This window comes from Botryllus schlosseri, chromosome 11, assembly GCF_051294905.1.
Source record: "Botryllus schlosseri isolate E-star chromosome 11, Bs_hap1, whole genome shotgun sequence".
In the NCBI taxonomy this organism is placed as follows: domain Eukaryota; kingdom Metazoa; phylum Chordata; class Ascidiacea; order Stolidobranchia; family Styelidae; genus Botryllus; species Botryllus schlosseri.
The window spans coordinates 18,455,779-18,470,888 of NC_137246.1; the positions used below are offsets into that span (position 1 = coordinate 18,455,779).

At 40.1% G+C, this 15,110-nt stretch overlaps 1 protein-coding gene across 1 annotated transcript; it reads right to left on the reverse strand.

Moving 5' to 3' along the window:
* Positions 1-1,596: 1,596 nt before the first annotated feature.
* On the reverse strand, positions 1,597-11,121 carry LOC145450671 (hypoxia-inducible factor 1-alpha-like). Its single transcript, XM_080329179.1, has 17 exons — positions 10,995-11,121; positions 10,811-10,933; positions 10,675-10,754; positions 9,301-9,446; positions 9,156-9,240; positions 8,188-8,279; positions 8,080-8,116; positions 7,882-8,017; positions 7,710-7,816; positions 7,157-7,304; positions 6,187-6,286; positions 6,014-6,122; positions 5,826-5,948; positions 5,477-5,548; positions 4,937-5,064; positions 4,536-4,872; positions 1,597-2,973 (listed from the first exon to the last, which is right to left on the reverse strand). Exons 1-17 carry the CDS (start codon positions 11,039-11,041, stop codon positions 2,774-2,776), a joined length of 2,070 nt encoding a protein of 689 aa, XP_080185305.1. The 5' UTR covers positions 11,042-11,121; the 3' UTR covers positions 1,597-2,773.
* Between the last annotated feature and the right edge of the window lie 3,989 nt (positions 11,122-15,110).

Below are 15,110 nucleotides of genomic sequence, written 5' to 3' on the forward strand. Positions count from 1 at the left end.
TGTATATGTCTTGTCCAGATCTACACGGAGCTCGTGAAACCCATTGTGTTCCGTGGAAAACTGGTTAAGAACCACTGAGCTAGTTTTTTAGGTTGTAAATACCCCATATTGTTTCCATTACTCCTAATATATTCACGGTATATCCGCGAATCTGTAGCGTCACATAGTTAAAGAATCACCGCTCTGTCGGTCTGTCACCGTAATAGTTCTTTTGACGAAGTAATAAGCTCTCGTCTATGCCATTTGACACCGCCACAGCAACCCGCATAGGCGTAGCCAGGAGTAAATTTTGTGGTGCAAATTTCTTTCGATAATGTAGCGACGTTACAAATCCAGATCCCTCGTGAATTAGTGCAGGGCTCGGCAATTCCTTTTGTATGCAGCGTGCCAAAATGTCAAAAATTGTCAAAATATTACCAAATTGCTTGCCAAACATTTTTAATTTTATCATATTTAGAGTTTCAAGCAAGGAATCCACCAACCGCTCATCCCCAGCTGATTCTTAAAGTACTGGTCGCGAAGGGTGTAAATTTGGGTCGCTACCTTACTAGAGACCTATCGCTTGTAATATTTGCATCATTTATTTTTAGACGCGGAATGATAAATCTTCTGTGTTTGCTTAGGTCGTTTCCAAGTCCACTGCGTTCGGTGCCATATCCAATAAGTTACAGGCTAATCAATGTTGTTTCGATGATATGGCCTGATGATGAAAAATGTGTCCAACAAGTCGGTTTGATGTCACATTAATTTGGCCAGACACAATATTTGTCTGCAAAGCTCCAAAGGTCGCGGTAAAGGTTGTCGTTGCTCCAGATATATTGGAATCGCTTAAACGTAGGCTACCACACGAAACGAAAAGAGCATCTCTTTTCGTGAGACGAACACGATTCGAAATTCGCATTTCGGGGCTCACACACGGCCCACGGAGCTCATTATTTTCCTCGACGGGTCTCATTTGATACGTGCGGCTCAAACTGCGGGCGCTGGACTATTCGGCGTCTGGACAGTGAACACTGGACGTATCAATGTCGAACATCTTGGCCAACGTGCGGCGGTTATTTTATTTCAAGATTTCATCGCCGCCAATCATTTGTCGCATGTTGTCAGAAACGTTATGTCTACCTAGGTCGTGTCTTCTATGCTCCCACGGTGCACACTCCTAGACTAAAGCATCCAAACGTTCTCATACCGATATTAAGTTGCCGTTCTTTCATAATTGGTAATGGTATGACTCATTTCTGTAAAGTACGCATATTTAAAAAAAAAACGATTTATATATATATTTATTGGGGGTTTCGACACTACAATCAAGAAATCAGGCTCCAATAAATCGCATCTCCGAGATAAATAAAATATGCCTCAAAAGACTCTAGTTTATGTTGATTTACGAATTTTGGGTCGCCGGCGATCTTCGCACATTTTAAAATCTTCTGTTTCACTTCTTGCAAAAACATGTCTATGATACGTCGAGGGTTTTCGACCCCTGACTTAGTGGGTACATATGAAGTCCAGAATACACAATTCCAAAATTTGAACTTAAAGCCGGCTTTGGTACCTCTAACTTTCCCAGTGACTAACGTTCGAAGAATTGCAGTCTTCTTTTACAAATATTTCAATATATATTTCTGTATTTTTCAAGCAAAGAAATTCGGAATATTTTGTAAGGTACGAGGCAGTGCGCGAAACATGACTTCTCAAACGCCCAAAATATTTGACACCCTCATCGTCCGCGTTTGCCGAACAAAGCCAAACATTCAATCGAGCAGAAATTTACGCCACGAAATTACTGACAACGCGAATATATCACAATGGCACTTTCAACAAGTTCAAAACACACGAGTTTACAACTTCGTTTCACGTCGGTGATATCTCATAGGAAATTAAGTGCGACAGAACTGAAAGAGGCAACACGCACTGTGTGGTGTATAGTCTTTAAAACAAAAGGTAAACAAAGAAGAACAGAAGCGACACGGTCGGGTTCACTATATACAGAGACAGCGCTCGATTCAGGCGACTGGCGAGCGACTTCGAACCAAGCGGGCGGGTGTTCAAATGTATGCTTTCGGAATCTACCAATAAAATTCGCAGACATCCGACACATATCCCTGCATATTGGGAAATGCACTTGCAAGCTTGGCCGGGGCTGAACAATAGCCGTGCACTGCACACCAATCATGACCTTACATCGATGCGTTCGAGCACACAAACGACCCCTCAAATTAGGAAAATTCAATATAACTTTTCTCTGCTACAGCCATGGTTTTCAATTGTCCATATTTTGAAGGGTAATGTCTTATTAGGTCCTTAATTTTGACTGGTTCCTTGTTTTCAGTGCTCACGGCACGTCACAACAGCTACAAGTACACCATAATTAACAGATAACGAGCCGTGACGATGGTTTCGACTAGACCAGACGATTAGACCGTGATGATCAGATTCCCACATTTCGCGGTCAATGTATTTTTGAAGCCATCGACGGCAACCTTGGCAATAGCCACACCGCCCTCTCGCCACTGTAGCACGCCGCGCAGCACGGCGACCAGTCATCAGGCCAGCCTAACGCGGAATGCGACGCATGTTTGACACCATGGTTCGACAGTAATCGCGCACCTTGACAAATGGCAACGATTGAGAATTTGTACAAAAGCGAAAACGTTCAAGTCCCGGCGTCGATTGACGGACGACTAACAAAGAAGTGCTCGAAACGTAAAACTCTGGGAATTTCGTTCAGACAAAACACAATTTTCGCGATTGAGTCCCGCTATCGCGTGTTCTACGCCGATGCCAACGCGTCGGACAGAGTCATCCACTCGAGAGCGGATATGCCTTCTTCCACGGGTGCGTTGATCTCGCAATCGTGCAGCGTGAGTATCGGCAGCCACGAGTTGTTCTCGTGTTTCGAACGAGACAGAAACGCACCTCCGTCGCTTGAGAACAGTCCGAGGAAATTTTGTTTGCCTCCGTCGGCATTGTCTGAAGATGTAAACAAAAATTGCAGTCGCCATGTGTGAGCAATACTGCAAGATCGTGTTTGCGCGACTTTCAGTTTCGTTATCGGACAACGCGGCCTGAAAGCGCGGCATGCTATCGCCGCCGGCAGCATTGTGCGAATTTTCATTATTTGCTAGAAAAATCTGCCGCCAACAAACAGATGTCTGCGTAGTCGGTAAAAGTAGTCATTTAAATAGATGGTTATGGTACAGAACATGGGGATTGCTTTCATCCCGAATAGTCTTCGAGTTATAATTATAGTCATGGTTGGTAGCCAATTAGAAGTAGAAATAAAGCCGTAAATTTTTCCTCAAGTACGAGTAGGAGCCATTTATAAGTAATAAAAACGCAATTATTCTGGACCAATTTTTTGCCTAAAAGCTCGACTGTTAAGTAGAAGGCTAAGTAATTTGAAAACAAAACCTACTCGAGTACTCATAAAAAATATATAGTGACCACCTCTGAGCACGACATGAGGAAAAGCTGCAGTACGCTACAATAACGCTCCCAAACCGATTTTTCAGGTTGGAATTGGGTCTTACAGGATCTAACTAATAATGTGTCACAAATTCGTCATTCCAAACAATTTTTTTCCGTTATGGCTGCTATGGGAAGCAATGGTAACGGTGTAATGGTTCTTCTTCAATTTGGAAGTCATCACAAGCGACTATATAAGGTGGCAAAAAATTTTGGATTCAGAAATCTGATATCCACAGTTGGTGTTGCAGAAAATACCAGATCGCTGGCAACATATTTCAGAGGTCATTCGGACTCCATAGCATTTTACCATCAGGGATATAGGCCATGTAGTATAACTCTAATGTTTGTACATTTCTATGAAGGAAATAATAAGTTCTCACTCGCCCGGATATCCCCTCAGACTCAGTTTATATGTTGGAAATGTGTCTTAGAGGAACCAAGCCAAAATATTTTCAATTCTTACAACACTGGAAGCGGCAGCAACGGTTTTAGCTTCAAATCGGAAGTGCCGAGACTCTAATTAGGTCATAAACATTTCCGAGCGCCATTTTCGACCCAGGAACCCGGTAATCTACGGATCAAATTTTAATGAAAAGGATACAATTTCTGTCATCACGTTTCCCCCCTGATTACCACATCCTAGCGCCTACTACCGGAGGGGGTTGTGACAAGGAAGACTCGAAAAAATTGTACTTTTTGGACAAAAGTCTTTAAGCAGCTTTTTCCCACAGGGATATCTCAACACACGTGATCTGATTGCATACGTTGAATATTTTCAACAAGCCCAAGATCCCATAATTCCAAAAGCAGCAGAATGAAGGGCTTTTACTTGATATTCAGTTTAATACTTATTAAATTCTGCCCGGCCGAGTTAATTGGGTTAACAGTCTTTACCATTTTCTAGATGCACACCCTCATCTACAGTTTAGAGTTCCAGTACTAGACCATCAATCAAGTATCGTAACATAGTATCGATGAATCGGTGCGTTCGCCACTTCAAGGGTGCAAATCGGAATCCCAAATTTTAGCTTGAAAATGGCATTAATCCCCGTCACACAAATTACCTCGATCCTTCCAAGAGTCTTCCACGTATCCCGATCGAGTATCGAGCTGACGTTTCTGTCTCTTTACCGGCGAATTAGAAAAGCCGGCTATCGTCTCCTCTTCTGACAGACTACCGTCGTATGTCCCGCATTTATTTTGACAGCTGTATGCGGGCTGAACGTGTCTCTGATATTGTGTTTTCGGAATTGCGATGATCTGCAGATCCTTTGGTAACTTGCGCTTCATTCCTATCGACGATGCCCCACCAGGGTCCTCCGCCCTGGCTAATTCAAACGAGGGTGATACTGAGTTGTTATTACGGTCTCTCTCTGCGCTGCCGCTGCTTTTTGTGTGTAGCTGTGAGTAAATTAACGATTTGTTACAGCCGAACACCCAACATGGGAAAGTGTTAACGACGTACTTTGCCAAGGCCGCCATCTTCTCCTGAGAAGATATCTTCGATCGTTAAGCCGTCGGAAAATCCCAGAGCTGGATTGCTTCCGACCATTGGTTTTGTGAATTGCTTCTTGATATATGCTTGGCAAGAGTCTGTGGAAAAAAACGAGGCTGTTTTTAGCCAAATCGAGGTTTTTAGGCTAACGAAGTCCGGAATTTTTCAAGGCGACGATGACTCATTACTATCACTAATTCTGAGTATCACGGCACATCAGTACCTAGAAACAAGTCGCACGCTGGCGTCGTGACGGCAAATCAGACACAAAGAGAGCACAAAGGCCACTTCTGCTGAGGTCGGCGGATGTGCCGAAACACAACCAAGATACACAAATAATACAACATGTAAACAAGGTGAACTTAGGAGGTTCACGTGATAAACAAAAAACTGGAAGGAACAAAAATTATTGTTTTTCATGCGCAAAATAACATTGCGCGTTCATAAACAGGAGAAAAATAGTTGTTTCATCGTCGCGAAAGTACAGGAAACAGCGACAAGAAAACTTACCGGGTGACGCAGTAAATCCGAAATCGCACAGCGGGTCCCCGATAGACGGAGCGTTTCGACACATTTCTTCATCTGAAAGCAAACAGGTTTCAAGAGAATCTCTGTGGTAGGGAACTTCAACATAAAATTGAATAATATATTCATGCTAAGACCCGAATGTTTTCGGCTGACACTCGCCCAGGGACTAGTGAGGTTTTAAAAGAACATTGTACATCGACGGTCGTATCACTGAATATGACATCACTGGCATCAAGAAATTAGAATAATGAGGCAAACAATCCAAAAAGGGCCGACGGCAGTTACTTGAATGCCGCCACGTGGCACCGGGTCGGACACTAATTAAACTTACCTATAAGAACGGAATCAGTGAAATTAAAATCCTTGAACTCGATCTCGTCGCCGATAGAAGGAGCGTTTTTGGCCATGTCTTTCAATGCCTCTTCCGTCGGTTGGAAAATGCTGTTCGTCGAATCTGTAGAGATTGGTCACAGTGTAAAACTAATCCGCATAACAACGATATCGACGCCATGAAAATACCTATAATCTGACTGTCATCTCGCGGCAGCACAAAGATGGAATCTGTGCTGTCGCAGAAAATGGATTCCGTGCTGTCGAAGCATTGATCGTCGCAATCCACAACTTCGAGCTGTAAAAAAAAATAGGTTCATACAGGTTCAACGCCGTTGCCACGAACCGCAAGTAGAAATTACCTGGCTGTTGATAACCTCTTCCAATTTCGGCATAACTACGATTTCCTCCGCGCACTTCATTTGTGGTAACGACAAAATGCAATTCTCTTCCGTCACACCGCTTTAGAGATGATAAGCAAGGAATCAATCATCGTTTCTCGGAAAGCGTTACAGAAGCCAAGTATATAATATCGCACAAAAAACAATTACAAGAGAAACGTCTCGCTGACGAGATCACCAGATTAAAGCTACGGGGAAAGATTGGCTGATATGTCCCCGGGCTGCGCTGCCCATAATAGCAAGTCTGTAAGTCTGTACACATTAAATATTGATACATGCGAGCACCATAACAAGCATATTTATCACTTGATCGACTTATTCAATTTCACATTCAATATTCAATGACAGTAACATCTTGTAGTGGGGGAAAAGTCGACAACAGACTTAACAAGATTGACACCAAAATGGATACACAAAGGCGATGTGTGTCAGCAAATTCCTATCTATTATTCCAGTGCAACAGCTATCCGATTACTACGCGGAACTGCTTCAAGTTTGCAACTTCCATAGACGTTTTGTTTATCACCTTTTCGTGGAAACTGATTGACCGTGTTCAATGTACATCTAGCTATTTCCGTTCTTTGAAACTGTGGCCGTTTCGTTTTACGTTAGCGCTTGTCAATTGGGTATTTCCGTTAGATACATCAATACACATAGTGTGGTTAAAAACCGAAAATCCAACTCATACAACGCTTGGTTGCCAAAGAGTCGTCGACCTTGACTTGCTAAAGGGAGAAAAGCAGGATGTTCTACAGATATTACAGGTTACCATTAATCACATCACTGATCTCGTGATATTATTAGCCCATAAGGTAGGAATTTTCAAGGATTCTTTATCTCTACTGGTCGATATGAAGTGCATAAAAATGTGGAATGAAAAAACATCACGGAAAATACTCGTGATAAAAGCATGTTCGTGTTGTGTACATACCTGATCACATAATGTACGCAAACTATATAAGACGGTTGCTGATTTCTTGGATTGTTGATAACAGTCGCTTGCGACACGACCCACACATATCCACCAGACTTAACCAGCATGCGGTACCGATTGGTCGTGATTTGCCCCAGGCGATACACTGAACGAGATATTAGATAACAGATAATCTCTGATCGCAAAACACATTGCAGAGCAGCGTGATTGAGGTACAAAAGTAGAGCGTACGTGACTGCCGTCGACCTAGTTATGGAGGCAGGCCACAAAATTCGAGAGAAATTACAGACGCTCTCTCCTAATAAACGCCCATCGCGACTGACCTAGCACAAGGAATACCTGAACGTTACAGATGTACAGCACGCTACTTATAACTCTAAATTCAGCAATGGTTCTGTACACAAAGACCTCTGTCGCGTGGAAAGCGATATTCACGTGCTACAGTTAAGTGGTTAAACCACAGATGTAATTGCCATGCTGTTGAAAGCTAAAATATGATTTGATTGATTGCCATGATTATAGCTAGGAATATACTTGAAAGGAAACTTACATTTTTTATAGGAGTCTTCGAGATCTTTGATATCTTCGGTGTGGCAGAAGTCGAAATATGATTGGCCAATCATATCTTCGTCACGATATTTGAGAAGCTCCTGGACTCTGCAGAATATAGCACAAAATAAACGTAAATACAGTTGGCTCAAAATAAGAATACGAGGACGTACCTGTCATCATCGCAGTAAGTGAAGTGCATGTTCAGGCTATGTTGGCTCAAGAACGTGTTGCAGTCCAATACCATTTCAATGTTGGTCGGATGAGGAATTGGTTCGCAATACGCAATCATATAACGCTGATCGTCGGCTGCAAATGCAAAAAAAATGAGTACTGAAAACATAACATAACGTTGCTGACAAAACTCTTACACTCCAATTTTTGGACAATGCCATCACATTTCAGAACCTGCAAAATAACAAAATAATACGATAAATAAGCAAAGATGCATGTCACAAGATCCAGCACGTAATGCTCACTTTATAAAATGCAGATTTCAGATTGATATTTTTGCCGGCTGATGTCAATGTGCTCTTCATTCGCATGAAAAATGATTGGACATTGCTGTCCTCTGTAACATATTATTAGTAGTTGCAAAGTGCCGATGCATGTTCATTGTTCAACAAGAGCATTGTTATTAGGCTATTCACAATGATTCAACTCATTCCAGTACTCAAATCTGAGACGAGTATTGATTGCAATGATTTGAGTCATGCAGTAAGAGTTGGATTTTTCGAATACCAGGCCCCTAATTACAAAGATTTCACAAACGAGAATTATCGTCTCAACACTATCTTCCCCCATGGTACGGTAGCCCTGAAACCTCGATTGACTTATCTCAGTATCGAGAACATGTAGGATAATGCCATGTTCATAGAAATGACCTGTTTATGTTGCGATATTGAAACGAAATGCTATAGCATTGCTAACAAATATGAAGTTTTATTTTGATATGTACACGGTATTATTTTTCTTCTGTTTGTGTAAGAGATACAAATTTCAACTTGAAATTCATTTTACTGTGTATGATGTCATAATAAATGATACTAGAATACTAGAAGTTTAATACTCAATTCGGAATCACATCAGTCGGATACTAATTTGATCAGCTTAAACGTCAATCACATGTTACAGATAAATATATGTTTATTCCATGTTTTACATAAAAATCCCTTTACCGAACCAGTGAAACATGACAGAAATATGTATAGAGAATACATTTTGGTGCGGATAAAACACAAAATCCCACGAAATCAAGTTTATGTAACAGATCGTAATTGCCCATTAACGCACAATCGAAGTACCAGAATTAGGCTTATAAAATTACAATAAAACAGCCCGCAGGCATATTAAGAGTATCGGAAGGAATCAAGTGCACTTGAAAAATTTTGAATTTCATATTCTACGTCATAAAAAATTCCAATAAGACATGTCCAGACAAACCTACCTCCAGATTCCTTCATACAATTCGTTATCTCCAAGTGATCACCGTCATGCGCGTAGCCGAATAGATTCTGACCCATCAATTCCAACTGTTAACATGAAATTCCAGTAAATTACAGAAAGTACAAACAACAACTCTCCATACTTACACTACCGATGCCGATGTACTGCTTCACGTTTTCTGATACGAACAGAATATCACAATCATGCGATAGCACCAATATAAATCCATTGAGGGCATCAACATATTCTTTGTCAAATGCTGCTTCATCAGCTGAACTATTCGCTTTACAGTCTGGAATAGGATATATAATGTCAAGAAAATGGTTGCTAGCATGAACATTGCACCGGCAAAATCATCTTGTGTATATTATGATTCGCTTTACTATAAGTTAAGTGTAAATTAATCATAATGCAGTCATACCATCAGCAGCCTATCATCTTCTGACAATGAGTTACATCTCAAATGCTTTCATATGGCATACCGTACCGCAAGCTCATTTTGTGTCCGGCATAAATCAGTAGCGTAATGGAAAAAATGCTTCAGCAATTTTGACCATAATGTTTGCCTATTGGAGTTCTAGACCTTTCCTTATCATTCCATGTTACAATAAGTATCTAAGATTGGAAATCTCTGATATAATATGCAACTAATGAGATATTATATCCCACTGATCACAAGGGATGACTAGCCATTAGAGTCCTGCACAGATTCAGACGGGTTCCAAATTTCAACCAGTTCATCATTTGATAGACACAGAGTTAGTCAACATCAAGGGGAGATACCACACATGGTTCAGGCATGGGGCCGTTGCCATGCAGGCCTACTGCAATGTAGGCCAATACAGTTGTCAATGCAGCCATATGCAGCATACTGCCAATGTAGTTCAATCGATATCGGATTTTCGAGAAGATAACCGATAACTAGCACCTTTACTGATAACCCTGATATGTACAGCCGAAATTCAAAGACATGGCATCTACATCAATGAGCATTATCAAAGCTTGGGAGAATTTATTTGAGCAGCTTTACATCCCTAGCTATGCTTGGACATGAAATAAACTAGAAAGGCTGCATCTGTACACCCATAAGCTATATAATATATACCAATACTGCCAATCAGCAGTCACCTATTATAGGACTTCATACTGCTTGTGCTATATGTTGTGTTGTCATGAAATCTCCAATATTTTTTACCTCGAATGGCCGATATTTCTTTTAAAGTATTATATCAACTCGATAATATCAGTGAACCAATATAATCGGTGGGGCTCTAGTTAGAACTATTCTGCCTAGTAGGTTAAGTACTACTAAGTACTAAGCATTAAATGTAGTGGCCTATTCTAAAGCTTTGAAAGTAAAATGGAATGAAAATTGTATTGGACCACGCTCTATTTCACACTATCAGCTAACTATTGCAACTCAACAGTCTCTTTTCATTCAGCTAGGTTAGGTCAAATTTGTTTATTTCATAGTAATATTTGCTACATGTAGGTACTGCACAAAATTTTACTGTACAGACCTTTGACGTTGATTGCTTCGTCCATGCTCATCAGTTTACGAAATTTCATGTAGCTTATCATCAACCGCATAACCATTGACCTTGAATAGAAAATTCCATTACAACAGTCACTAAAACTCTCATTTTGTGAACTTACCTATCCATTTGTGCCAATACTTTGGACGGAACAGGCATTGCATTGCATATTTCATTGAATGTGTCTGATTCTTGTTGACGTCGACATCTAGCAGCATCACGGCTCTTTTCTCTTCTTCTTGCACTATAAATCAATGTATTAATTAGAAATCGAACTTACAAATAACTTTCCAAACAACGCTAACCTTCGATCAATGCTTTTTGGTTTACTCGCAAGTTCTGTAGGAGCCATGACAACCAAAATTTCCAACTGCGTCTTGGGTATGAGTAATACACAATAAATTCTAATCGAATGTCTTCGCGTTTTTGCTTCTGCAAAAAAATAACACGGATTGTACACGCAGTAGTAGGCTAATAGTAATAAAATGATGAGGTACGGTAAGTATCCAGTCTTTTTTGTCCCTGCGTTTACCTATTCATCAGCACAATATAGGCTACCGTTTTCTAGTCTAGAACCGGGCAGCCCTTTACTTATCAACCGCGTAACTATGTCGCATTTGCATAAAAACAATATAGTATACCTCGAACTCTGCTACACTACAAAAAAAAATTTGACAAATTTGGTCTCAAAATTAGACAAATTTGGTCTCAAATTTAAGAAATGAGGATGATTTGGTCTCATTTTACCACCCACTCACCATAAATGCTATTTTCGACTCAGACAACCATATATATATTGATCTGAATAGTACATGTGAGTAGTAAGTGGCATGTACCTTGATAACTATATCTAGTGAATATCTTGTAAACTCCTTAGTACAGTATCATCCCAACACTGCAAATTCTGGTCTCTCATGCTTCCCCTTCGCTCAGACCCCAACATTGAAAAGGATGCCCCCAAAGCACCCCTACTATTTTCGATCAATTCCGGTCTTACTTTTAAGACAGAAATTACTTGGTAAGACTAATTTGTCTTTAAGACTTTTTCTGCTAAAAAATCGATTTGAGACCAAACTTGTCTAATTTTTTTTTGTAGTGTACATTCTCAACTAGTCAGTACACGATCACGAATGCCAGCGACAGGCGCTCATTCAATCACCTTTCTATATGTCGTAAAACATTTGTACAACCAAATCTCATATTATCTAACTTTAAAATTCCACGGGCGATAAACACAACCGCCGCCATTATGCTGCACAGCAACGTAAATGAACTAAGGCCGAAATAATTTTCGAGGTCGCCGTGATCTTGTGGTAAACAACTTCGAGAGTGCCGCATTTTTACCTTTGCCCGGAGAGAAGTTTCGCGATCCTCTTCAAAATCTGCATTTTAATTGGTCGGGATAGCTCCGCCTCTCTCGAATGACTTGAAGGCGGGTTTCGATACGCATCATATGCTCTGACCACTGAGATATACGTCAATCGGCGATGGGTGGATCTTGATTTCTGAGAATCCGAATCCGTCCGACAGCTTGACTATTAGAATCTGAAGAATCTCACCCAAGAATCCATACGAATCTGAAAATCTCGTCCAAGACTCAGAAAAATCGAAAATGCTAATTGATGAGCGTTTTGGAGGTGCAGAACTTCAATATACAATTGATTAGTATATTCATATTAAAATGAACCTGAATATTTTCGGCTGACACTCGTCAGGGGTAATCGTCAGGAACTAGTAGAGAATTGGAAATAACATTGTATATACATTGTATATTGTACATTACAATGTTCTTTCCAAGTCTCTACAGTTGCTGTCGATTACCCCTGACGAGTGTCAGCCGAAAATATTCGGGTTCATTTCAATATGAATATACTATTCAATTTTATATTGAAGTTCGGTACCTCTAAGAAGCTCTTTAACTTCAATAGACAATTGAATAATGTTTTCATGTCGAAATAAACCGGGATATTTTCGGCTGACACTCGTCGTCAGGGATAATCATCAGCAACTAGTAGACAGTAGGAAGGAACATTGTAATAATCGTAAAGAACATTCGATAGTATAACCAAAACTAAACCATTATGTTAATTGTACAGCTGAGCTGAAATACAGCTAGGGCAGTGGTTCTCACCCCTTTTAACCTCGTGGTAACATCAGAAACGGAAAAAATAGTTCGTGGCGCTCTGGCATTTGAGAATAGACACCAGAAAAGGTGATCAACCTTATTCATCAACCCAAATTCTAATGATGTTGACTAAAATAAGGCCTTCACTTTCGGCCAAGCCCCAATATCACTCCACGGCCTCATCGCCGGTGACGCCGTTTTTTAGGCGCGGTACGCTAGTGGTAAATTCACAGTCATCGCCGATGGAGACTTCGATTCACGGGAATAGCACGTTCCGGAGTGTGAAAGTGTGGGAGGTGTATCTGGGCTCCTCATCCCCTACGTGGTTATGTTCTTACAGCGTCTTTACAAAAAAGCCCATTAGTTAACGGCGAATACAATGAAGGTGACTAAAGACCACCGAGCAAAAACCGGATGAAATAATCGTCATTTTTAACCGCTTGGCATCGAATAAGAATAAGTAATATTATATCAATGTATTTACTAAATATTCTGACGCGTTAGTCGTACGCTATCGATTGCATTTTCGCAAAGCAAATTGCAGCTAACTTTTGGCTATTTTTCTGTCTGGCAAAGGGTTAATTCTGACTTTGCATAATAAAAGGCAACGAATTAAAATTTTTGTTATTAAATCAAATCACAAAGCACAGGCATTTGGTACATGGAAATTTGCACATTAATGTATTAACTGTATCCAAATCAATACCATCGTTAAATGTTAAATCTAAAAGTAAGTAAATATTTCAGGCTAAAACAGTTCAAGTATAAAATCAGTTCAAAATGCGGAATTTTGTTTTGTATTCCACATCACTTTCCCGCATCAAGGCCCAGACATAATCTCCCATCAAGGGTTACCATATATTGGAAATCTGAAAAGAGGACAATTTTTCAAAATTTTCAGACTTGCAATACCGGAGGAAAATCCTGAAAAAATGGTAAATTTTTTGCACTTCATGGTCGGTTGACTAAAAAAAAAGTCAACTTTCCGGCTCAGCCCCAAAATAGCCGCCGAAGTGCTACTTTAGTGCTGATTTACTGTATCTCAGTCGAATTTTGCCCAATATTTAACCAAAATTATCGAAAAAGAGGACAAAATCTCAAAAAAGAGGACATTTGGGCGTCCTCCGAGGACACTTTCAAAAAAGTCAAAAAAGAGGACAAATCATAATAAAAGAGGATGTATGGTAACCCTGCTTTCATTATATTACCCTTGGTATCTCCTTTCGAAATCTCTTATGTCTTGATGGAATCGCTTCCGTTGATTTTCTGAATAAGCTCCAATATTATCTTTAAACTCGTCCAAGTGAGCATCAAGCATATGTACTTTCATCGGCATTCTGCAACCCATGTTTCCATACAACTTTACCAATTTAGCAACGAGTTCTGCATAGTTATCTTCCTTGTTATTGCTCAAGAACCCATTCGTCACATCTGCAAAGCTATCCCAAGCCTTCTTTTCAACAACATTACGCATTTGGATAAAATCATTCGACTTGAGAATCTTTTTGTGTCATGGCCCAATAAATACACCAGCTTTTACTTTAGCTTCTGATAGTTCAGGAAACAAGTTCTGGCGAAACTGGAATGCCTTGATCTCCTTTATCACCATTATCTCATTCTTTCACAAATGATTGCTTTATAAGGCCAAGTAGGCTATTAGGTGAAGGGGAGGCATAAGCACTTTGTTTGGGTTAATCAACCGAGTTTGCTTTTATTTTTTCTCTCCAAGAACAAATTCGTTTCGTTTTGGCCATATTTGCTTTTTGTAGTATTCTGTGGTAGCCCTATACTATCCCAAAGGCAAAGGTGGCAAGGATACTTGGTGAGCCCCCCTTGCATTGCATCAAAAACGCTACCATTTTAATGTCCCCAATTACTTCCCATATATATTGATCGTACAACACCTCAAAAATCAACCCTGCAAACATAAGTAGGCTATTTACAAAATGGCAAATATTGCAGATTACATTAACATTTAAAAGTGATCAACATCCATCTTGGATGCTCTTTAGCCATATTCGTGATATCTTTTCTCAAAAATATTGCGATTTTAGAATTTCATTCTCTAAACCACAAAAGAAGAGTTTATATGAAATAAAGTTGATTTTCGACACTTATTGGTACTAAGCAATAGGGAAAAATTAATTAGAACCTGGGAACAATTTTTTTGTAATAGTTGCGTTCCCGTAGTGAACACTCCTAGACTAAAGCATCCAAATGGTTTCATACGATATTTGGTTGACGTTCTTTCATAACTGCCAACACAGTTGACTCATTTCTGTACATTATGCATATT